The sequence below is a fragment of the Dendrobates tinctorius genome, unplaced genomic scaffold (genome assembly GCF_039654945.1).
Source record: "Dendrobates tinctorius isolate UK_male_01 unplaced genomic scaffold, ASM3965494v1 ptg000127l, whole genome shotgun sequence".
Taxonomy (NCBI): domain Eukaryota; kingdom Metazoa; phylum Chordata; class Amphibia; order Anura; family Dendrobatidae; genus Dendrobates; species Dendrobates tinctorius.
Genome location: NW_027361795.1, coordinates 20540493 through 20558456, shown reverse-complemented (window position 1 = coordinate 20558456; position 17964 = coordinate 20540493). Strand labels below are relative to the sequence as shown.

The 17964-nt window shown below is 45.1% G+C and overlaps 1 protein-coding gene across 2 annotated transcripts in view; it reads left to right on the top strand.

The window, feature by feature from the left end:
- The window catches only part of ACACA (acetyl-CoA carboxylase alpha), a 624740-nt gene that overhangs the window by 210279 nt on the left and 396497 nt on the right, over window positions 1-17964 (top strand). Inside the window, exons 34-36 of one of the 2 annotated variants that reach the window (XM_073542565.1) lie at window positions 5208-5264; window positions 6057-6101; window positions 12689-13103. In XM_073542565.1, the coding sequence (XP_073398666.1) occupies window positions 5208-5264; window positions 6057-6101; window positions 12689-12724 (138 nt within the window). In that variant the 3' untranslated portion in view covers window positions 12725-13103. Of the gene's footprint in view, window positions 1-5207; window positions 5265-6056; window positions 6102-12688; window positions 13104-17964 lie in introns of those variants that run through there. The other variant, XM_073542564.1, reaches the window with a different exon arrangement.

Here is a 17964-nt window from a genome sequence, read left to right as displayed (position 1 = left end):
GAGTCCTCTCAACCCCTTTCCTTGTCTGTCCTCTTGCATGTTGGTGAAAAGCGGGTTTCTTTGGCGGCCTATGTGGACTCTGGCGCTGCCGGTAATTTTATTAGGTACGATGTAGTCACCAAATTTTCGGTCCCTGTGAGGACTCTAGACAATCCCCAAGTACTTGCTTCAGTGGATGGTAACCCTTTGCAAGAGACCGTTACCCTAATTACTCATGAGATCGAGCTGCAGATTGGGGCCCTGCACAAAGAGAGAATTACGTTCTACGTTTTAGCTAATATCTCGCATCCCATCCTCCTCGGTCTTCCCTGGTTGCGGCTTCATGAGCCCACTTTAGATTGGCATAGCGGTAATGTTTTGCGCTGGGGGGTCCTGTCAGGTTCGGTGTCTGCTGCCGGTGCGACCTGTAGGTGCCCTCCATCCTTCCCCTGCCCTCTCCGGATTGCCGCCGGCGTATAGTGCCTACTCGGATGTCTTTGACAAGTGAGAAGCTGAGATGCTACCGCCACACCGACCCTATGACTGCTCCATTGAGCTCATTCCAGATACCACTCCTCCTCGCGGGAGGGTTTGCCCTCTCTCCCTAGCTGAGACGCAAGCCATGTCCGAGTACATCCAAGACAACCTGGCCAGAGGTTTTATTCGGAAGTCGTCTTCACCTGCGGGAGCGGGGTTCTTTTTTGTGAAAAAGAAGGATGGGTCCCTTCAGCCGTGTATTGATTATCGAGGTCTCAACCGCATCACGGTGAAGAATAAGTACCCACTTCCGCTCATCTCTGAGCTCTTTGATCGCCTAAGGGGAGCACGAGTGTTCACCAAGCTTGACCTACGTGGAGCTTACAACCTTGTTCGCATACGGTCCGGGGATGAGTGGAAGACCGTGTTCAACACACGAGACGGTCATTATGAGTATTTAGTCATGCCATTCGGACTCTGCAATGCTCCTGCAGTGTTCCAAGAACTCGTCAATGACATCTTTCGTGATCTCCTCTATGTCTGTGTGGTGGTCTACTTAGATGACATCTTGATCTTCTCCCCCGACTTGTCTACCCACCGTCGCGACGTCCGTCAAGTCCTCCACCGCCTCAGAGAGAATCACCTTTTCGCGAAGTTGGAGAAATGCCTCTTTGAGCAGACTTCGCTACCATTCCTTGGTTACATCGTTTTGAGCGCTGGCTTAGAGATGGATCCTGAAAAGGTCTCACTCGTCCTCAAGTGGCCGCGCCCCCTGGATGTGAAAGCCATCCAGTGCTTTTTGGGCTTCGCCAACTATTACCGGCAATTTATTCCCCATTTTTCCTCGTTGGCCAAGCCCATTTCATCTCTCGTACGCAAAGGGATCAAACCCAACACTTGGTCTGCTGACGCTAAAATAGCCTTTGAGGCTCTGAAACAAGAATTCACCAAAGCTCCAGTACTACACCGCCCTGATGCCAATAGGCCCTTCATCCTGGAAGTTGATGCTTCGTCCGTGGGTGCAGGAGCAGTCCTTCTACAAAAATCCGCCTCTGGACGCATGGTCACCTGCGAGTTCTTCTCAAAAGCTTTCTCCGCCCCAGAGCGAAACTACTCTATTGGAGACCGGGAACTTTTAGCCATCAAGTTGGCCCTCGAGGAGTGGCGCCATCTACTTGAAGGGGCTATCCATCCTATAATCATATTCACCGATCACAAGAATCTGGCCTACGTTCAGTCCGCCCAAAGGCTCAATCCACGTCAAGCTAGATGGTCGCTTTTTTTGGGCGCTTTGATTTTGAACTCCACTTTCGACCAGGAGATAAGAATGTCAAGGCTGACGCCCTCTCTCATTCTTTCTTGTCGGTGGACAATGACGAGGGTCCTACGCACATCATTGATCCGGCCAAAATCCTTACCGTGGCCCCGCTAAGCGTACTGACCCCACCTCCGGGTAAAACCTTCGTTCAAAGTGGAGACAGGTCAAAAGTCTTGCGTTGGGGACATTCCTCTAAATTTTCCGGACATGCTGGAGTCAAGAAGACTCTCTCTCTCTCGTCTCCCGCCACTATTGGTGGGCGTCCCTCCGCCAAGATGTCGTGGACTTCATCGCTTCTTGTCCTTCGTGTGCCAGGAACAAAGTCCCTCGACATCGTCCTCCAGGGCTTCTACATCCGTTGCCCGTGCCCACGACCCCGTGGACCCACATCGCTATGGACTTTGTCACCGATCTACCGCCATCCTCCAGATGTACCGTTATCTTAGTGATCGTAGATCGATTTTCCAAGATGGCTCACTTTGTTCCATTGTCCAATCTGCCTTCTGCCCCTGAACTGGCGAATATTTTCTTGCTCCATGTCTTCCGACTCCATGGCTTCCCTCAGCACATCGTCTCGGACCGAGGCGTTCAGTTTACCTCCCGATTTTGGCGAGCTCTCTGCGGACTGATGAAGATAACCCTGGATTTTTCTTCAGCTTATCATCCACAGTCAAACGGACAAGTGCAACGAATCAACCAAGTCCTAACTTCCTACCTCCAGCATTTTTCCAATGCCCACCAGGATGACTGGGTCTCCCTCCTTCCGTGGGCCGAATTCGCATACAATAACCATCCAGGTGAAGCTTCTTCCAAATCTCCCTTTTTTATAGTTTTTGGGCAACATCCCGGCATCCCCCTTCCCGTTTTCCCCACCTCGGGTGTACCGACGGCGGACTCCGTGTCTGTGGACTTCTCTCAGACTTGGAGCGACACCAAAGAGGCTCTTGATAGAGCCAGTCTCAGAATGAAGCGTTATGCCGACAAAAAACGTTTGGACGCTCCTCCGTATATCCCAGGGGAAAGAGTCTGGCTATCGTCGCGGTACATCCGGCTAAAGATCCCCTCCTATAAATTAGGCCCACGTTACATTGGTCCCTTTGAAGTCTTAAAACGCATCAATGATGTGGCCTACAAGTTGAAATTACCCGCCTCGCTAAGAATTCCCAGTGTTTTCCATGTATCACTCCTCAACCCTGCGGTCTTTAACCGCTTCCACGTGGCCCCTTCTCGAGATCCCTAACCTTGCAGTTCAGATAATACCTTTGAGATCAAAGATATACTCGCCAGGAAAACGGTCAGGGGAAAAACTTTATTTTTGGTTGACTGGAGGGGTTTCGGACCTGAGGAGAGGTCCTGGGAGCCACGAGAAAATATTGATGCCCCTCTTATCATGAAACGATTTCTCAACAGCATTAGAAAGGGGGGGGGTAGAGGAGGGGGTACTGTCACGTCCCCTACCGGCGCCGTCACCTACCCACGCAGGCCCGGGCGCACCTCTCGCCGCGCCCCCGCTCCCGATATCCGACCACCTAGACGTCGGTCCTGCGCGCATGCGCCTGGCGTTTCACCCGGCGCTCAGACTGATGGGACCTCTGACGCGCTGGCTCCGCCCCCAACATGGCGGCGCCCACCGGCCATATCTTCCCGGCGTCTTCCCAGGTAAGACGCCTGTTAACCCTGCGGTGTCGCTGTCCGTTCGGCCAGCGTTCGCCCACTCTTCAGGCCCTATATTCCCTTTGTGTGTGCCCTGTCGGTCCTGTGTTTAGCAGCCACTGTGTCCTTCTCTTGTACTCCTCCTGTGCCCCTGTTTCCCTGGCTCCTGTGTCTCGCTTCCCCTGCTCCTATCCCCGCTAGGTTCTCTGGGCTTCCCTAGCCTATGTGTGCTTTGCTTTGCTTCCCTGAGCTCTGTGTCCTTTTGTTACCTTATACCTCCCTCTCTTGCAGCCTCCGTACCCCGTCAGAACCGGCTACTCCTTGCCTCTGGATCTGCAGCCACTGTTAGCTCCTCCGTTGTAGCCCTCGGATTCTCTACTTCCGATTCCCTAGTTCCTACCCAGTCGTCCCTTTGGCTCCGTCTGTCACGGTTTCATCCCTTGTGGGCCTGCCCCTAACACTCCCTGTATAGGGGGTGGCTCCACCTGGCCAGCTCGTCCGCAGGGGCTCTGGAGCCGTGACCCAGAGGGTCCACTCCGGGTTGTACCTCTCTCCTCTCCTTAGCACAACCGTAACAGAGATGCTGCGAGCGCAACCTCAGTGATGTCACTGAGGCTGCGCTCCCAGGCGGCCTGAACTGCGATGACTTCTGGACTGTGGGAAAATGCCAGTGATGAGGTCACCTCAGTTGAAGCTCAGTGTTTTCACAGCAGATCACCGTGAAGAACTATGTGCTCACCAATAATTATAGTTTAATACGGTTATCACTAATTAGATAACAACTGTCAACACCATTTGTAAAATTTGTGGTAGGATTAACACATGGCAAAAAGACGCTCTAGAATTATTATGGAATGGGGAATACAAGTATTTATTAAATAGACATTTCGGAAGACAAGACAGGACTAGATTAACACTGGGTCCACTTCTGCGTGTGGGAATTCCATTTGTCTGTTCTATTCTGCAGAGAAACTGTATCAATGCCCAAAACAGATCAGTCTCATAACTGATGGAAATAGAAGCAGAAGGGCCCTATTGTTAATTCTGGGCACTGTTCCATCAGTTTGACCTTTTTTTTTTTCCCTTTATTCTAAAAACGCACACATAACTAAACCTTGACGGATTGTAAAGTTGCTAATGGCACCCGTCTACTTCTGTTTGCATCAGTTACACAACTGATCTGTTTTGCACATGAATTTAATTGTTCTATTTCTAGAATAGAACAGACTAACTGAATTCTTAAACCCAGTTATGAAGAAATGCTAATATTGACTTTGGTGTCTTGAAGGTTTAAACATACTTAGTATACGGTAATTATGGCAACCTAAAGTATACCCACTATCAGCAGAGAATGACTGTAAATACCAAGCACAGACGCTTGGTGCACCCTTGGAGCAGGCCGGTAGTTCAGATCACATTTCCACTAATTTTACATCTGTCACCAATCGTATGTTCCTTGATTGGCAACTCTGGTTTTACAGGAGCCACAGAAGGCGGAGATGGATACAAAACAAGTAAATGTGATGGCACATGAACACCACGGCCAACCCAAGGGTGCACCAAGCGCCTCTGCTTGGATTTATCATGATTAGACACCTTTTGGACCCAAAATAGATGGGTTCCTAAAAGGTCAAAGGCCATGTTTAAGTTATACAGTGGATCCAAAACTTCTCTCTATACTTTTGTTTATCCAAACCTGCATAATTTACTTTTTTTTTTTTTTTTTTTTTTTTTTTTAATCTTAAAAACAAAAACATGTTGCTTTTTTTTGTTTGTATAGAAAGCTGTGCTAATGGATCATGGAATTCGTCGGCTGACATTTTTGGTAGCACAAAAGGTGATGTATTGTTTTTCTATCCATGTGTATTGTAAGATGTGTACTCTCATTCTGCGTGCAGACAAAAATACACATTTTATGCAGTTTTTGTTACGTATAACAATGGTTTTCCCAGAAAAGACATTTATTGCCTATATACAGGGATGGGTGATAAATGTGTGATCAGCAGGACTCGACATCACAAAAGCCAGATGAAGACATTTTTTTTAAGATGATCCTCAGAAAACGTACAATTTATAATCTAAAACAACTTTGCACGGACTACAAATTTTTTGCACCTTTCTCTCTTATCATGTGTTTTTAGACTTTCTGCACACATTTATTTCCAAATGTCTTAAACACTTGTAAAAAAAAAATGATTACATTTGGAAACTGCTGGTTTTGGGGAGGACATTTTTCAAATTCTGTAGAGAATCCTATGAGGAAAAAATCTACTATTTACTATCAATCACGGGGTCTGCTGCTCTTTGAAAATAACACCATTGTTTTGAACTAGATATCAAAACAAAACTTCTTAAATGTAGTCCATTTATATTTTAATATAGATTTTAAAGTAGAAAATTGCTTCAGAAATGTTTAGCCCCCAAAACATCGTGAGAAACACCACTAACACATAGGAACCAGTCTTAAGGCAAATCAGTTTCTGCTTCCTGTAGGACCAACTATACCATATTGTGTTTTTTATATTGCAATTATTTTCTTATGTTAATGTTATATTTGGCAACTGTGTTTAAATTATTATTATTGGTAGTTGTAATTATACTAAACTTCTCTTCATTTGTTTTCCTGCAGGATTTCAGAAAGCAGATTAACTGTGAGGTTGACCAAAGGTTTCATGTGAGTCTGCACAAGTAAAATGTCCTGCTGATATTTTCTTTTGAAACTTTTGAGATACCTAGTTATGAATCTTATAATACCTATAGTTTATTAGCAGTTGTACCCGTTTTTTGTTTGGTTGTTTTTTTTGTTTTGGTGTTCAGTTCAGATTTTCATCCTGCTCATTCTCGGAGCGAGAATAGGGAACTGAAGTCAAATCGGCAAGCTTGCAAAAATTGGCTCAAGAACAATTGTGTATAAAAGGGTTATCAGACGTAGAAACTTTTTTATGTATAGAAATGACTGCCAATGCTGTGAAAATGGTCATGTGCTGTTTTACTGTCGTCGGTGGGAGCCATTATGCTAGTACTACACATGTGAGCGGAGATTAGTAGAGCTGTAGGGCCAGCACTAGGTTACTGGGGAAAAGAATAGGTGATTAGTAATTATTTTGTTGTTGAATAACCCCTCTAGATTCTGCCAGCTTTTGAAACAATGTAAAATTTTGGTTCAAGTACGATTGCCCTGTCAGATGAGCACAACTTTTATTGTAATTGGTTCCTTTTACTTGTAATCACAAAGACGTTTGTCCATCAAAAGTGCATTTTTTAGAAAGAATTGCATCATAGCCTCAGCCCGTTATGCACTGTGAGATACCTCTCCTAATACCGTTTTTAAGTAGCACAGTTTGTGCTGTTTTATACCTGCTGAATGAGAGAATGGGAGGAGTGTTGATTGTTAAAGAAGTATTCCAGGCTCCAAATACATCTCTGCAATCACTCGTTTGATTGTGGATTGTGAAATTCTGGCATTGTGCACTTTGCTGACTGTCAGGATTCTGTTGGTTTGCCAGCTTGAGCAGTTACTGCCCACTGCTAGGATTCAGCATTATGTTGTCCTATAATGTGACTGCAGAAAAAGTAGCCTGGAAAACCTCTTTATTACAGTACATCATTTTGTCTGAGAGGATGAATTGTAGCTGCATCAGCAACTGTTTAGGTAAAAGGACTAAAAATTTTCAATTTTTCCCACATAGAAGATTTTTAATCTATATATATTGTATGTATTTATCTCTTATGTTGGTATGTAGGCAGACATTGAGTTATTTTACAAATTATTTTTTGTTATGATTTATTACTTTTGTTTTTGGGCATCTTTTTTCAAGGATGTGTGTACTTTATCATTTCTTTCTTTTTTGCCAAAGGCCTGTTTAAATGTCAAGGAATGCTACTGGTATTGGCAAGATGCACTGTTAATATAATATGTACTGTATATGGCAGGCTCTAAGAAACATGAAAATCATGCATGTTGCATTGTATCATGCCCAATCCAGTGTTCTGCTGAAAGATAAGCCACTACCAGAAGAGATTGGCATGGAATTTGTATTTTCCTTCACCCATGACAGAGAGAGATGAATCCACCCTATCACTGGACAGGAGGCCAAAAGCAAATAAAAAGGCAACTCCGACTTTCTCCCTCTGTAGTTACCTGTCTTTCAGACAGAGGAGCGTTGAGTACAGTGCTTAGGGTGCTCTATAGCAATTTCTAGCAAGAATCACCGTGAGTACATTGGTCTAGTTGGGCATTGAAATGTTATCATTAGCAATGGAAAAGCTAGATTTCTTGTCCACAATACCAACTGCCTCAAATCTGATATTTGGTCAACAGCTTCATGGTGTCTGTGGAGACTGTGGCCTAATGGTTGGTGCCGGGTCTGGTGTAAGCTGTGCACGACCTGCATCCTGGTGTTTAGCTGTGACCTTGTGTTTGCTGTATGGCCTGCTGCTTTGTGTTAGCTATATGGCCTATGGCCTGGTTACTAGCTGTCGCTTTGAGTCAGCTGCGCAGCCTTCAGCTGTGTGTTTTGGTCTGCTTTCTCTGCCTAATTGCTTGGCTTGATGTGGCCTTTGGCTGGGTATGACCTTCAGTGATATGTACTAACTTTGGACTGTGTGGCTTTGCCTGTTTAGCCAGCTGACTCTTGGCTTGATAGGTCTGGTGTTTTCATTAGGGGCTCACTGTGTTTTTCTTTTACCTGTTCCTTGCTTGCGGCTCAGTGCCACTGAGCTTTGGGAAGGACGACTTCCAGATGATACTGGGGATCTGTTGTAAGTAAGTAGGGGCCAAAATGTGGTCTTTCAGGAGGCTGCTGAGTCCAACAGATTCCCAGTCTATCACTCCTACTTGAGATGTGCATGTTGCACTAAATCAATTCATAAAATGTACTGGTAACATTTATGTTGCTAAATATCAATGTCCCAGTTTATTTTCCTGGTTGGACTTTTAAGATGGATACGGTTGTGCTAACAGGAATAAAACCACTGTAAATCCAGTTAATGCTACTAGTCTGGAGTCAGAAAGTTGACTAGTTAACATTTAGGTTGGTAAACATATGTGTCCTAGTTTATCCTCTTGGATATCATTGTATGATTAACCTGCTTGTGCTCAGGTAAATTAAACCATAGTATGTCCAGTTAATCTTCCAAGTCTAGAGTCAGAAAACGGACTGCTCGGCATTTGGTTGATAAAGGTCTAGGTCCCAGTTTATCCTGCTGGTTGGAGTTGCAAAATGGTCATGTTTGTGCTCAGATGAATATAACCATAGTAAGTCCAGTTAATCCTCCAAGTCTGGAGTCATAAAATGGGTTGGTCAGCATTTAAGTTGATAAACACCTATGTCTCTAGTTGTTGGTGGAAGAGGGGCACATTGAAGTTAAGTCTCAGAGGTCTTGTAAACAGTCACTGTTCCTGGTTTGAAGTCATAAAACTGGAAAATTTGGCTAAGTTTTGTGGCACTATTAAAAGTCCAGTAAATGCTCTTTTTGGAGTAATAGGAGCAGCAACTCTACAATATGCCTATAAAGGGAAGAGTCACTGGACGTATTTCCTTACCGGTCAGACTCATCTAGCAAATGATGAACGTCTTTGCTAGTCAAGATGAATTCCTAGGGATTGAGGTAAGACTGTTAGGGATATTACACAAAACTGGGATGAACATCAATAAATGAAAATATTTGAAGGTGTAGAGTATTAAGTCCCTCTCAGCTTCGATCAATGCCATATGAGGTCTCTATCTCTACCTGATTCACTTCTTCATGCAAAAGAATAGACTAAGAGGTAATGTTTAAAAAAAGGGAAGGAATATGTGCTAAATCAGGATACAGATCCAGCTCACCAGTCGTGACACTCCAACATCGGAGCACGAGACCGCTGTGTCCAGGTGCTCAATCCAAAGTAATGAAGATGAATGTCCAGCTCCACGATATAGTGAAATATAATTCTTTATTCACTTAGTCCATACAAGTGAGGTTAAAAGCCAGCATAAATTACAAGGCTTGCGATCTACGCGTTTCAAGTGACTGGGCACTCTTAGTCATGATACCATGATTATCATGATTAAGAGTGCCCAGTCACTTGAAACGCGTAGATCGCAAGCCTTGTAATTTATGCTGGCTTTTAACCTCACTTGTATGGACTAAGTGAATAAAGAATTATATTTCACTATATCAAGGAATATGTGCCCCTCAAGTCCTATTTGTATTTTTATAGGGATTATGGTTAGTTCTTGGTTTGACGGTCTCTCTCTTGGCCCGGAGACTAATCTGTTTCACATTAAGCCTTTTCAGCTAACAATCTTCATGGTTGGACTACATTGTAGGCATCCATTGACGTTGGAGAATTGATGTCATTATAGAAAAGAGGATAAACTCTTATGTCTGAGTGTTTGGTCGTGGTTCTTCTTTACATTGAATATCTTAGACCATTTCCTTCCTGTTCTAGTTGTGTCAGATCATTGTGCGGTAATCAGAAGTTCTCCAAGATGGAATTCTTTGACTGTAGTAGATTGTTTGGCTTAGGCACTATTTAACTTTCATAAGGGACTTACTGAGTGGTGCCCTAATGGACATACCAAAAAGAGAAACCTATAATATGGATTAATCTCCCTTAGGCTAGTTTCACACTAGCGTTTAAACGACGCGCGCACGGCGCCGCTAAGCCACGCCCCCTGCCGGCTCCCTGCCCGCCCCTTCCTGTTATCGCCTCCTCCGAGCGCAGAGGGCTGCATGCGTTATGCGCACCCTATCTTTAGCATAGGGTGCGCAGGCCGTGCGCAACTATGAATATAGCGTGCCCTGTGCATTTTTGGAGGTGCGCCGAACGCAGCATGTTGCATTTTGGCGCGCACGGCGCACATTCAAAAATGCGCAGCGCACGCTATATTCATAGTTGCGCACGGCCTGCGCACCCTATGCTAAAGATAGGGTGCGCATAACGCATGCAGCCCTCTGCGCTCGGAGGAGGCGATAACAGGAAGGGGCGGGCAGGGAGCCGGCAGGGGGCGTGGCTTAGCGGCGCCGTGCGCGCGTCGTTTAAACGCTAGTGTGAAACTAGCCTTAGCTACCTTTGGTAATACTAATCTTTTGGTTTATGAAACCAGGATATTCTTTGTATCTTTTTTCTGGTGTAAGATCTTACAATGAGTGCTCCCTCCCTATCAGAAGATTTTTATTATAGTCTCTCAGGTGTTGTCATGAGTCAGGGGAAAAATGATAATCACTTACCAGTATTTAGATTTTCCAGAAACGCATGACCGCACCCCTATTTATTCTCTCCGTCTGGCTTGTTGTGGTTGAGGTTTTGGTCGTTTTCTTCTCACGTGAAGAATGAGCTTGATTGTATGTATAAATCATAACAATCAGGATGGTAATAAATTTGGGTGACTCCTACTTGACTACTTGTAAACCACTGAAGGAGGAGGGAGTTGGCTTTTTATGTGTTCTTTGCTTCCTGTTCAGTGATAGGGGCAGATCACAATTTCTCAGCTGCTGTCATGGGTTCTGGGAAAATCAAATTACGATTATGTAATTATTATTAGTTTGAGCAAGTATACTCCTTGCTCTGGTTTTTCCGAGCATCCTCGGGTGATCTCCGAGTATTTTGGCGTGCTCGGAGATTTAGTGTTTGTCGACACAGCTGCATGATTTGCAGCTGCTAGACAGCCTTGAATACATGTGTGGAATTCCTAACAAACAGGCAACCCCCACATGTATTCAGGCTGTCCAGCAGCCGTAAATCATGCAGCTGTGTCGACAAACACTAAATCTCCGAGCACGCCAAAATACTTGGAGATCACTCGAGCAACGAGTATACTGGCTCATCACTAGTAATTATCACTTTTCTCCCAAAGTAAAAAACATACATCTGTGTTTATATAGATTATATATTAGCAAGGCATGCAGGTTTGTTATGTAAAAACAAAACCCTAGAAATCTTCATAATTTTAGTAAATTTATTTAGTTTTCTTTAGAATAAATTGATAAAACATATCTGACTAAAAGTATTGTATGGCCCTAATGAGTAAATCGGATAAGGAGAGCTTTTCAGTCTACTGGATGGATATTCTTCTCCTCGAGGCTACAATGAGTCATTACAGCTGCATCACGTTATCACTTTAATGAAGTTATTTTCTAGAAATTGCACTGCTAGTAAGGGCAGATATCACAATCAAAAACATCTCATTGCTTTTCAACATGAAAAAAACAACAACTTCGCTTCCCATGAATGCAAATTATGCCCCTGCTGCGATCAAATAAGCCAACCATCGTCAAGATAATCAAAATAATTTGCCTAAATTAGCCAATCAAGACATCCTGCATATTAGAGAATGTGAAAACATGCAACACAAATCATCATAGCTGATTATTATACTAATAATCATGGTAAAAACCTAATGAGATGAGAAAATGGAAGTTAGCTGGAGCAAAGCTTTTCCACCTAAACATGCTGGGAAATAATTATATTGACTGTAATTAACACACTAAAGAAAATATTGGTCCTTTGAAAAGTTACAAGGAACTCTTACAGGAAGGTTTGGGGGTTAGAATATATATTAAACATACATGCTGTCCTAAAGTTATAGTCAGTGTAATGCTAAATACTAGAAATATACCATTTTACATTTGTAAAGTTCAAATTGAGGGCCTCATATGAAACTTGTAATTTTTTTGTTTGATTTTTTTTCTTTCTTAAATGCTACACAACCTCACTTTTAAACATTGACAAATTTGGGCATGTTATGAACTTTTAGCCTGGAATTTTTGGATAAGAAAACATTAGCAAAGAGTAAGGCTATGTGCGCACGTTGCGTATTTGGTGCGTTTTCGCTGCGTCCTTTTTGCTTAAACCTCAGAGTAAATGTTGTTCTTTCATTGAACTTTTACTCAAAATATGGAACTTTTGAAAAATGAAAACACACAATAAGAAACAAACCAAAACAAAGCCATTTGGTGTGTTATACTGTAAAATTGGGTCCAATCAACGAGAGTCACTCCTTCTGCAAGAAATACGGTAAGTTCTTCTTGATGCAAGGAAGACTGAGATCTTCCTAAAACATTGTTTTTTAAAAAATTGCTACTTATTTACTGCAATTTTGCACAACTACTTTAACAGTAAATGAACATCAAAGCCAGCATATGCAAATAAATCCTGAGTACAATTCATAATCTATAACTGTATTATATGAATGCATTTCTTGTAAGGGCAATGTCCTAGATGTTTGTTTAAAAAGGAACTTGTCATGTTGAAAATTGTATCTGATCTGCTTGCAGAGATGTCAAACTGTGCCTGATGACGGTTGCACATAGAAAAAATTTTAAGTTGGCGAGCCACATTCCTGGAAGAAAGAGAGAACTTTTTCAGTGATACCATTTTTTTCTATATGACTCATTGATCACTCTTCATTCCATTTTTTGTGTGTCAGTATAATAAAACTACATTTTCGGCATTTCGGCATGTTTTTTAAAAATTTTTTATTTAAAAGGTGTTCATTGTATGGATTACGGTACAGTTCTGTATCTTAGGATAGGAAACATGCTTTTTTTCTGCTTTTGTTTTTACTTTAAAATAGCATTTTTTTGGTACAATGCCGAGAATGCTTGAGAGCAAAACAATAATATTGAACCCTTGTTTTGCTCTCAAGCATTCTTGGCATTGTACCATCATTGGCTAACAAGCGCCCTCCAGTACCATAAACTACATTTAGTATGTAACTGATGAAGGTTAATTCGACCGAAACTTTTTGATTTGGTACTACAATAAATATGCTTCACAGCACTAAGTTGAGTGCCAGGTTTTCACTTGCTACTCATATGGTTGTATGACACGTGCCTGGTGCCCAGTCAGCGCTGGTATCACTGTCCCCACCTTTGGACGAATTAAACATGAACATGAAGAGGAAGTCAGGGCTGCAGCTAATCTCTGACTTACTTTTCATGTTCAATTTGTACGTTGACGGGGACAGTGGCGCCAGAGTTGACTTGACGCTGGGCACCGCGTGTTATGCAATCGCACAAAAGCCCCAGGACCGTGAGTGCCTAATCTGCTGGAACAGCGCAAGCATGGAAAGGGAGCTTAAGCATTTTTATTTTATTGAAGCCAAACATTTAGATCAAGAAGGGGTTGTCCTAGTAGTGGACAACCCCTTTAACTTAATCATGACTGAAACAGAAAATTTCTCTTTCCCCCATGACGGCACCACGGAGAGAGAGGGATCCGCCCTCAGGGACAGGAAACCTACAGATGAAAGAGGCGGTACCTCTCTCCCACATCAGTTGGTTTCCTGTCCCTGACGGGGAACCTACAGCACGTACCTGCAGTCGACGCGGGATGCCGGGGACCGAACCAGTCCGGTAATAGGCAGCGGGGCTCCCTGCCTCAGCTGGTTCGAGGCCTCACGTAGGCTTCCCCCGTAGCACCACCTCCGGGGTCGGCGGGCCTTGAGGGTGAGTAGGGAGAGGCAGTGAAGATCCGAGGACGAAGCCTGCCGGTCCCGAAAAAAAAAAAAAAAAAAAGGGGGGTTTGCGGCCTCATTTAGGTGAGTGGCGGCGGTCACTCAAGGAGAGCCCCCCGCCGAGCGCCAGACCCAGAGCGGCCTGCGGAGGATGGCGGCGGCCACCGGGACCACAAAAGGTACAGGGGTCGGGGCGGGAGCGGGGGGTGGCGGCGGCCACCGGGGGCCGTGTGGTATAAGCCCGCAGGGCTTGCAGCGATGGGGGTGGCGGCGGTCACCAGGGGCTGTGGCAGAGAACTGAGGGCGCAGGACGCCGGTTCCGGGTGCGCGCGCACAGTAGCTTCCTTGGGAAAAAAAAAAAAAAAGGAGGCGCAATGCACTGCTGGGAAATGTCGCAGTGCGCATGCGCCGGCGGTCACTTCCGGTGGGGCCTCAGACAGCGGGGAGGAGGCGCCAAATTTAAAAAAAATTTTTTTATTTAAAGCCCGACTAAAAGAGGAGAAGGCGATCACCATGAGCGTAAAGCCTCAGAAAGAGAAGGAGACACGGCGGCGGTCCCCGAAGCAGGGGCGGCGGCAGTCACAAGAACAGCGCCAGCGCGACTCCTCCCAGCAGTGGTCATACAGGATCACGGCGCAGCCAAAGCTCCACCATGGCGGCACAGCCCGAAGTGGATTCAGCGGTGGAAATAATCCCTACGCCCGAGACGGTATCTCTCGTTTCACAAGGGGGTGAGTGATCTCCGTGAGCGCCCGCTTGATAATATGCGATTATTAATTTTTTCTTTTCAGGGGCGCAAGTGCACAGCAAAATCCAAGCACATGGTATGTGCTATATGCACCGAGGAGCTGCCTCCTACATGGCAGAAAAAGCTCTGTGCGGCGTGCATAGAGCAGACGATACAGGAGGAATCCCAGAGGTTTGCTTCAGACCTCAAAACACTGATAAGGACCCAGGTAGAGGACGCCCTCAAGGGCGTTAGAACCACCAAGAAAAAACATAGATCTCCAGTCCAGTGTTAGTGAGTCAGGGAGTGAATCATCTAACTCGAGTTATTCATCATCCTCCCAGTCATCATCAACATCCTCAGAAAGGGGACGCAGCTGCTTCCCTATTGAGGAGACAGACGCACTGGTAAAAGCCATAAGGACAACTATGGGGCTGGTAGATGAACGCCCTAAAAAAACGGCGGAAGAGTTAATGTTCAGTGGACTAGAACAAAAAAAAACGGAGAGTTTTCCTGGTGAATGAGAAAATCCACTCTCTAATCAAACGAGAATGGAAAAAGCCAGACAAGAAAGCCCTCCTAACACCCAAGAGGAAATACCCTTTTGATGATCCGGCCTGCTCCCTATGGAGTAAAGCACCTAAACTGGATGTGGCGGTTGCAAAGGCTTCTAAGAAATTTGCCCTGCCCTTCGAAGATATGGGTACCCTGAAGGACCCAATGGATAAAAAGGCAGAAAACTTTTTGAAAAACGCTTGGGAAGCGGCAGGAGGGGGACTAAAGCCAGCCATAGCAGCCACATGCACGGCATGTGCCTTAATGGTTTGGTTAGACCACTTAGATTCCCAAATAAAAGAAAAAGTCCCAAGGGAAACAATACAAAGGTCAGTTTCCGTAATAAAGTCAGCAGCAGCTTTCCTGGTAGATGCGTCAGTAGACTCAACTAGTTTGGCGGCCAGAGCAGCCTCCTTCTCAAATGCCGCGAGACGCGCCTTATGGCTAAAATGCTGGCCGGGGGATCTGCAGACTAAAACCAAATTGTGCGCAATCCCATGTGAAGGAGAGTTCTTATTTGGCCCAGCGTTAGACGACATCTTGGAGAAGGCAGGGGACAAGAAAAAATCCTTTCCCGGATTCCCTAATCAGGCATACAAACGGCCTCTTCGGAACAGGAGATTTATGCGGCGAAGACCCCCAAAAGGGAGCAGAGAAGGTTGGGAGGATAAGAGAAAGAAGAACAAAGGCTTTATGTTTAACAAGCCCCCCGATAACAAAAAGCCACAATGAGGGTGCACCCCGGGTCGGGGGAAGATTGTCCTACTTCTTCCAGGCCTGGGAAAAAATATCCGCGAGCCCATGGATTCTGAGCATAATAAAAGAAGGACTGAGACTAAAATTTAATACCCTCCCCAATCATTTTTTTGTGATAACGCCCCAAAGAACATCACACGAGCAGCTGGCTCTGCAACAAGAGGTCGCGAAACTAAGGGAAAAGGGGGTACTACAAGAAGTCCCCTACCAGGACAGGGGCAAAGGCTTCTACTCCCCCTCTCTTTCTCCGCAGAAAGCCAGACGGATCGTACAGGGCCATAATAAATCTAAAGAGACTGAACAAGTTCCTTGAAATTCAGCGTTTCAAGATGGAAACAATAAAATCTTGTGTAAAATTGCTTCCCCCATCATGCTTCATGGCTGTATTAGACGTAAGAGGCGCATACTACCATGTACCTATTCACAGAGACCACAGGAAATACCTCAGGGTGGCGGTGACAATCCAGGGGGAGATAAAACATTATCAGTTCAGAGCTCTCTCCTTTGGGCTAGCTATTGCCCCAAGAGTATTTACAAAAATAATGTCGTAAGTAATGGCCCACATAAGAGAGCAAAACATCCTGATAGTCCCATACCTGGACGATCTCTTAGTAGTAGGCGTCACCTTTCACCACTGCAAACAACAGTTGGACATGGTCATGGGATCTCTAGTGAATCTAGGATGGATGCTGAATTTGCCCAAATCCAGACTCGTACCAAGTCAGGTACAGGAATACTTGGGAATAATACTGGACCCAACCGAACAAAAATGTTATCTTCCACAGGCGAAGATTCAAAAGATGACGCAGATGGTGTCACAAATGATAGCTTCCCCAGTAACTACCCTGAGAAAGGCAATGTCTCTATTGCGGTCAATGACAGCCTGCATTCCAGCAGTACAGTGGGCACAAAGCCACACGCGAGTCTTACAGTGGGAAATATTAGATGCAGACGTTTCCCTACACGGAAATTTAGACAGGCGGTTAAACATCTCACCAAACACAATACACTCTTTAGCATGGTGGACAGACCCAGCCAATGTAACCAAGGGGGTCCCTTGGGCATTACCAACGACAAAAATCTTATCCACAGATGCAAGCCCCTGGGGGTGGGGTGCACATCTAGACAGCCAGGTAGCGCAAGGGCCCTGGGCTCAAAAAAGAGAGTCAGTTTCCTCAAACATGAAGGAGCTGCTGGCAGTGAAACTAGCTCTCGTTCATTTTCTAGACTCACTTCGCTCCCAACACACAAGGGTCTTCTCAGACAACCGGGTAGTGGTAGCATATCTAAACCACCAGGGGGGCACCAGGTCTCGAGCACTGATGGAAGTAACAAAATCCATCTTTCACCTAGCAGAGCACAATCAGACATCTAACTGGGATGATTTAGCGAATCCTGCTTTGAGCAGGGGGTTGGACCAGATGGCCCAGGAGGTCCCTTCCAACTCTACGATTCTATGATTCTATCTGGAATCCCTGACAGCCCTCCACATAAATGGGTCAGAAAACCGAACAGCAGACTTCTTGAGCAGAACACGGCTAAAGCAGGGGGAGTGGGAACTAAGCAGTCAGTCTTCAACCAGATTGTGAACCTCTGGGGTCGACCAGAGATAGACTTATTTGCAAACAGTCAGAACCGGAAAGTGGAAGCCTTCTGCTCAATAGATCCCCGGGGGGGCCCAGTAGCTCTATATGCCTTCACGGTTCCCTGGGATTATCATCTGGCTTATGCTTTCCCTCCAATATCTCTCATCCCCTTAGTACTGAGGAAAATACGGGGGGACAAAGCGACGGTAGTAGTAATAGCACCGTTCTGGCCCCGGAGAATATGGTTCCCCTGGCTGAGGAAAATGTCTGTCACAGACCCTTTGGTTCTACCAGAAACCCCGGACCTTCTATCCCAGGGACCAGTGTATCACCCCCATATAAAAAATCTACACATGACAGCTTGGCTTTTGAGAGGGAACTCCTGAGCAATAGGGGCTTCTCGTCAAACTTGATAACCACGTTACTACAAAGTAGAAAGCCAGTAACCACTATGGCATATGGGAAGGTATG